The 7,426-nt window shown below is 45.5% G+C and overlaps 1 protein-coding gene across 1 annotated transcript in view; it reads right to left on the reverse strand.

The window, feature by feature from the left end:
• The window catches only part of LOC104617115 (p53 apoptosis effector related to PMP-22-like), a 9,146-nt gene extending 1,726 nt beyond the window's left edge, over positions 1–7,420 (reverse strand). Inside the window, exon 1 of the mRNA XM_010282350.1 lies at positions 7,244–7,420. Within this exon, the coding sequence (XP_010280652.1) occupies positions 7,244–7,382 (139 nt within the window). The 5' untranslated portion in view covers positions 7,383–7,420. The remainder of the gene's footprint in view (positions 1–7,243) is intronic.
• Between the last annotated feature and the right edge of the window lie 6 nt (positions 7,421–7,426).

A 7,426-nucleotide genomic window follows, 5' to 3' on the forward strand; every position in this document is an offset into this window, starting at 1 on the left:
GTGCAGCATGGTAATGGAGATAACACCTCCAAACTCTGTATCTGTAAGAGACCCACAGACATCTAAGCAGATAGGGCACACAACCGCTGGGAATGTGCTTTATCATTACCGTTCCTGTTTGACATGCAAGTTTACAAAACCACTTCCACGCACAGGGAAGTATAAGAGCAGACAAGAGGGTATCACCACAGGAGATAACTGCTGGGAAATAATAGAGCTGTCAGCATACAGCTTCTTGCCTGTTTGTTTATGGCAAGAATAATGCATGTGGAGCAAAATGAGCATGACCAAAAAGAAATCGATTTGGAATAGCTGAAGTGAGAGATGAGGAAGAGAAACCTCTCCAAGGTAAACATCTATTGCAGCTGAAAAACTTAGAAACAGCTACAATGTAGCAGGTGGAGGAGAAACAGCAGAATTTGAGGTAAAGTGGAAGAGTCTTCTTTGAATCATTACTTCGACATTTGGTGGGATGGAGTAGTGCAGATTCTTATGATCGAGCAGCTGCAGGCTGGAGAAGCTCAGGCACAAAGCAAGTGGCCTTATCCCGGAAGAGCAGCACCAGCACACAGAACTCACCCACCACAGGCCAGGACGGGGCAACAAAGGTAAGAAAACCTCCCAGAAAAACAGCTGGTAATTCCCCTTTTGCAGTAACAAGGGCTTGTGAAAAGGCCCATGTTATGGCCAGACCCTGTCTTCTTTAGAAACCAAGCAGGAGTTCAGGTGAGCCCAATGCAAACAACAACATGCAAAGGTGTTCCTGCCCTGGAGGCAGAATAGCTGCCCACATGGGCTAAACCATACTGGCTAGCGGCTAGCGTTTGCTTTCCAGTGAGCTGTCACCACAGCTCACTTCCCCACGCCTGCATAACGTGGGTTTCTACTTTCACACGTTCAGACAGAAGTAGGGCCAGATCCCCAGCACCCTCTAATGTAGGAATAGAGTGGTGAGATCTATGTCAGAACATTTTTCAAAAAAAATCTCTCTTTCAGAGCTGTCTGTTCCAACACAGCTGAAGCGACTCTGGAGACTCCCTGCTTTCAACACAGCCTCCATTTTTTCTGTGCAAAAACTGAGAGGAAAGAGACAGTGAGACAGAGAACCTATTCCTAAAGGGTTAAAATCCTCCACCTTAACTCACGTAGTCTACTAGTTGCATAAAATGGGGAAAAACTAGTAATTTGAGACAGAGAATGCAGTAAAACTATCTCAGACACCTCTACTACGCACATCAATTTATTCTCTGAAAGCAAAGCATTGTTTTACAGATATTTCATCAGCTCAGTTTGAACTAGTTTCTTTCCCCCCATTCCAATAGCAAAAGTGCAATACAGGAGCTATCTGTCAGCCAGATGTCAGCCCAAAACCCCGAGCCACCACTGCTGTCACCTGAAGACAGTCATGCTGGCATAGAAAGGGTAAGGAAAAGGGTTTTCTTTCCCCTCTCCCTTCTTGGAGCCACCCAAGACAGCAAAAACTTTTCAAATTAGTTCTCCTTCAGCAGTTGTGCATGTTTCATACTCCTTCCCTAAGGGAGTGCTGCAGGGTGAGGAGGGAGGGAGGACACCCGATAAGTGTTTGGAGATGAAAGCTACGTCAGTGGTCTGATAAAATCTTTTCATACAAAATATTCTCTGACGTACTTAACACAGGTACTGGATATTGTCTCCACAATAGGATTTATTTAGGGATAACTAATACAGATATTTAACCATTACACACAGCCAGCCCAGGAGAAGTAGTTCAGACTAAATGACCTAGGAATGCTATTTATTGCTATTTGCCCTATTAAGAAAAAAGAGCACAACAAGAAGAAGGAACACTTAGTCATCAGAGCACATTCCCTTTCAGATGCATTACATATGCTGGCACAGTGTGGGAAGCCAAGTCTAGCATCTGCGTGATAACATTTAAGTTGCAAATTCAAACAGACCTGCAGGTTAGACACCTTGAGGTTTGGTGCAACACAAACATGACTGGAGGAGATATGAGCCAGAAAGCCCCCAGTGCTCATTCTGCTATTTCCATATTGTCTGTGCTTACTTTACAAGCGTAACGAGCTTTTGGATGCAGGTCAGTCCCGGCTCCACTCACAGTGATTTATTTTCTCATCTCTGGCGATATGAAAACAACAACACATATAGCTGTAGGAGATGTCCTGCCAGGGAGATTAATATCAAGCCCAGCTTTGTCTCAGGTCTTCAGAAACAGGGCAGTAGTAGGTACCACCATTATGAAATTCAATGGGTTTTGTGCTCATGTGTGACAGAGCTTGGTGCTGGTGATCCCATACCTTCCTCTCCTTCTCCTGGGGGATTATCTTCTCTAGCAGCAGTTATCAGTGGGTTGATACTGATAAGACTGAGTCGTAAGTGCTGGCCACAGCGCTGGATGGGTCTACTGTGGGCAGGACTAGACAATAGCCATCAAACAGCCAGCCTGCCGCGTGAGCACCGGTGGGAGTCACAGGAAGAGCAGTGAAAAGCTCTGGACTTGTATATATACACAGTTTAAGAGAAACCTCAAAAAATTAACTGGAAATCTTTCAAGAAGTGACTAATAAAAGAGGTTGGGGTAGGAAACTGCACCCTTACTGAGCGTAAGATGCAGCCCTGGCACACTCCTTTCCTCCACAAACCATTGCTACCCCCACCAACAGGGAGAGCTTTCAGCAGAGGGGTTGCTGCAGGGGTCTGACTGAAACTGGTATTCCTCCGTGAAGGAACCCCCTCACCCCCATACCTATCAAGTCAGGCATTCCTCGCTCCTGTTCCTCACAGAGGCTCCTGAGAGCTGACTGAGCCCCTGCAGGCACCCAGCTCTCCATCTCTGCCTGCAAGATCCTCCACCTACGGCTCCTGGCTGCCAGGAGGGGAGAGGTGCAGGTTTATACTCTCACTGCTGCCTTAAGAGCTGGAGAGACCTGCTCGCACCCGGAGAAAGACAGATCAGTCCCAGTTTCTAGCTGGTTTGTGCTCAGAAAAACCTTGTAATCATGAAATATTTAGAATTTAAGTTTTTCATAAAACCAGAAAATTCTCAGGTCTCTTCATTTGGCAGAAAGAGTATTTCTTACTCAGAATAGGCATAAATATGGTGTGTGTTTATGAAATCCAACAATAATGCCACAGTAATTTGGGGCTGCATAAATAGGACAGCAGAAGAACAGTTGGAGGTATTAGCATTCCCCAGGTCAGCTTTGTCTCAAAGAAGAGTCAAGTTCTTTGCATTTAATCAGCAGACAAATATTTATCAATTAGGTGATGCTGAAGGAACATTAAAAAAAAAAAAAACAAACCTGAACCTGTTTGGGGGCTGAAGTTCTATAATTATTAGGAAGGATTAAGAGTTTCATTATATAGCTTGATTAATGATGACTATGGAAAGGAACTAAGCTGCAAATGTTATCGTGCAAATAACTAGCAGGGGTCAGGATTATTTAAAGTTAGTGATGAGCACAAGTAATATGATGAAGTTAAAAAAAACAAAACAAACCACAGAGCCTTAGTGTTAGGTGTATTTCCTGATTCTATTCGGCCATGCCTCAGCCTCACCAAGGAGGATATGGAAGCTCTACAGGGTAGGATACTTAAATCTAGATTTCCCTTTAGAAATGAATAAAAGGACTTGGAAAATAGTCTAGCAGGAAGATGAACTGCTACAGCAGTTGAAGTAACAAGCCTTTCTCATCTTTGTTCGCTTTCTTACAAAAGCAGAAGTTAGTTTGTTAGCTTGTGAATAACTAGAATCTTAGGGGTAGAAGTTTTTACCATGACATGCATAGATGAGTTTTCACACTGTAATTATAATACTTTTCTGTAGATAAATGACAATAGCAATTCTTGTTTGGCCTTGAGACCCCATTGCATAGAATGCCCCCAGATATCTGCTTTTGCTGATGAAACAAAAGACTAGTGAACCACAAGCAAGAGAGCACTGTCAATAATACTTTCTTGATCACATAATGTGCAAACCAGTGTGACTGGTGAAGGGAAGGTGTGTGCATAGCCAGTACGAGCACAGGACAGCCCAGAATCGAAGGTTTGCCAGGCGGGCTGGTTGGGAATTAATATTGGGAATCACAGCTCTGTTCTGTTTTTAGGAGTGCAGGAAAAGCAATTGCTATACTACCAAACTATTAAATAAAAGCCTACTAGCATAAACTTGGCTCCAGCCACTTGGCTCTGCCAGGAGCTCAGGAGAGGCACAATCCTACAAATTTCTAGCTTTTAATGTCTCCAGGTTGCCAGCAGTGGAAGTGTGCCTGCCTGGGGCCAGCAAAGCCCACTGGCAGGGACATCAGCCTCGCTTGCTCACTGCGATCTTTTACTGGGGAGTTTCAGTAAATGTTTTCTGGGTACAGACAGGGACGCCAACTGCTACAACCTCTTCCATTAGCATTTTCCGAGTGCCTGCACTCGACTGACACTATAAACTACGTTAGTTTGTCTCGAATACATGCTGGCATCGTAAATCAGACAGAAGCATGCCTGAAAAGAGGCTTACTGTAAAGATAAGCATAGCTGTAACATTCCTCCTTTATTTACCCTGCCCCTCAGTGAAGTTGCCACATGCACTCAGCTTCACCAATAATCTGTGGTATCAAAGTCCATGCCTCTAGGGACACAGGTACAGTGGCACAGCCGCAGTGAAACATGATTCACAAAGGCTGGGCTCCTACTTCTGGGTTCCACCTTTTTTTTTTTTTTTTTTTTTAACTTAGTAAGGATCCAGATGAATGCTTTCCTTTTTCTAGGTCAGCTGTTGTGTACTTAATGAGCACCAACTGGCTGTTAGGAATATAAGAAAGAGCTAACCTCCATGGGATCACCTTTACCACACACATACACACCCATCTTTTACAGTGATAATTCAAAGCAAAGTCGCTGGGAGCAGCCGTTCAGAACCAGGACACAGCCACCCACAAATATTGCTCCCTAAACTTAGCCTCATCACTATAAAGACAACCACTCTCTCCAAGTAACCACGTTACAAAGAACCCTTGCCATATCTGACGGCTTACTGGTATGTTTTAAACACACAGTCAACAGTTTAATCCTGCAATGGTCCAGACTAAGTCACCTTGAGTCATATTATAGTGCAGTACAGCAGCTCTGCATTGCAACATTTTGATAATACACAGACGCTGCCGGCCAGGTACTTCCCAGACGTGAGCCAGTATAGAGCTCTAAACAAAATCCTTCCCTGCCTCCCTACCAAATGATATCCCACTCTTTTTCCCTTTCCACTTCTTCCCTCTTTTGTGGCATTTGCAAATGTGCATTAAGCAGCTATGCAGTTTAGGAGACATTCCTATTTGCAAATCTTTGTTTGTCTGTTCCTGCCCCTTTTTTCCCCATTTAAAATAAGTGACTTGCCTGCTTTTTCTCTTCCTCTTCTCAGCACACATGCCACAGCTCAATTAAGAAACTGTATAATGGAGCTTTCTATTAGTGGGGATCCACTCTGAAGTTTTCATTTCATCAGGAGAGGCACAGGATGGTTAGTGCATAGTAGTTATTGTATGCAAAACACAAGTTATGCATCTCAATTAATTAACTTTTCTTTTCCTGCAGCAGTGCTGTAAATGCCTGCTAGGCATTTTTTCCTTTGTAAATGCTCTCACCTATTTTGAGCCTAATTGCATTAGCATAGAAAAAAGGAAACAAAATAAATCAAACCTGAACTCAAATGTTACATCCTGTCTCTAGATGTAAATAGTATTTGAGTAGACAGTAGCATTGATGTCATGAAAATTAGAGAAGAGGCAAAGTCAATCCTTGGTCTAAATAAGTCAAGAATTTAAATAAATTTTGGTTTAAATAAGCCGAGGCTTAAACAAGTGAAGCCAAGGATACTATTCCTCTTTGACAGCTTGTTAACTAGAAAAAAACAGCAGAAAGTTGGCCTTTTGCCGCACAACGCTCAGGACGGACACAAAGCACACACCCATCGGTACTCAGGGATGTGAGAAGCAGCGTCATTACAGGAGAAAGTAAATTTCAGTAGCTCTACTGTATGAGCTCTTCTTCCCTGTGCAATGCAAATTTCAGCAACTCTACTGCACTAGCTTTTCTCCTCTGCCTAATGGGGGAGAAGGGCATTTTTGTCACACTTAGTCAGATTTCTTCCACCTACAGTAAGACCTGCAGTCATCACCTAGCTGAGAATTGAAGCTACTGCTCTTGCAATATATTCAAGATATATTGCTTATGCATGAGTGTTGCAATGGAAAGCTTCTGGCAGTCAGTCCGCCGTGCTTGGGCGGCAGTGGATCTGCACAGGGCAGCAGTCCCGGCTCTCCCGGCTGAAAAACGCCCTTCCAGCTTCCCAGTCCCCAAAGTATCCTCGTCCAGGATCTTAAGGCGGGTCTGCTTATTTGTCCAGAAGTATTTTGTTTGAAGGAAAAGCAGATGTAATCAGCCTCACATGTTCTAGGAAAAAAAAAACAAAGTCCCCCGAAAACCCAGAAACTGGGAGTGTGCAGTAAGAATACAATGCTGGCAATGCCAGATATAAAAGCAGCTCAGCAAGTTAAAACAGAGACACAATTATCCCCCGATTTAGGCCCCAGTGCAATAGAGAGGTATATTCAGGAAACAGCATTTTTTCCATCTGCAAACCCACATCAGGCCATTTTAAGTTCAGGAGGCACCTGAATATCTGAGTTTGCTTGGCCAGGCAGGGTTAAATTAAGGTGCTCTCTCCTTCTGGAGGGCTGGGGGAAGGCAGGCAGCTTTGCTATCATCCAGGTGTGGCTCTGCGTAGGACACCCTGCGTGAAGGATTCCATGCCCACCACCCGAGCAGTGAGGCCGGCGCGGGGAGCAGGAGCTGGCCAGGGCTTGGCCAGGCTGCCGGGACCACAGCCTGCGGGTTGCTGTCAGGAAGTGAACTGGAGAGCCGAGGGGACTGGTGGCCTGTTGGCTCTCTTTCTTTGGTTGTAAAATAACTTTAAAAAAAACCCACAAACTCTGAACACCCTGGTTTCTCAGTGTTGTCCTGATAGAAAAGACTGCTGTGAAGCAGTCCAGACCTGTATTTCTTTGCTGGTTTCAGCCCTGAAAGAGCGTTAGTACCGGTTCTGCAAGGGAAACCCCATCCCAGAAAGCAGCTGCTCCACAACAGAGGCGAGGAGACCCTTCATGGCGCTGCCCCCCACGGCTGCCCAACCGCTGCCCCCGGGTGCGGCTGGGGGCCAGGGTCCCACGGAGGGGAGGGCAGGGTGCTCCCCGCTTACCGTAGTCCATGAGGGATTCGCAGCTCCAGTTGAGGTCCTCCTGGCCCCGCGTGCAGCTCTCCCACAGCGACGCTTGCTGCACGTAGGGCTCGGACTCCGACTCCAGCCATCCCCGGCCCGCCAAGGCGATGATGCCCATGATGATGGCCAGGCCCAGCAGCAGGGGCAGGAGCCACCTGCACC

This window comes from Phaethon lepturus, unplaced genomic scaffold, assembly GCF_000687285.1.
Source record: "Phaethon lepturus isolate BGI_N335 unplaced genomic scaffold, ASM68728v1 scaffold13302, whole genome shotgun sequence".
In the NCBI taxonomy this organism is placed as follows: Eukaryota; Metazoa; Chordata; class Aves; order Phaethontiformes; family Phaethontidae; genus Phaethon; species Phaethon lepturus.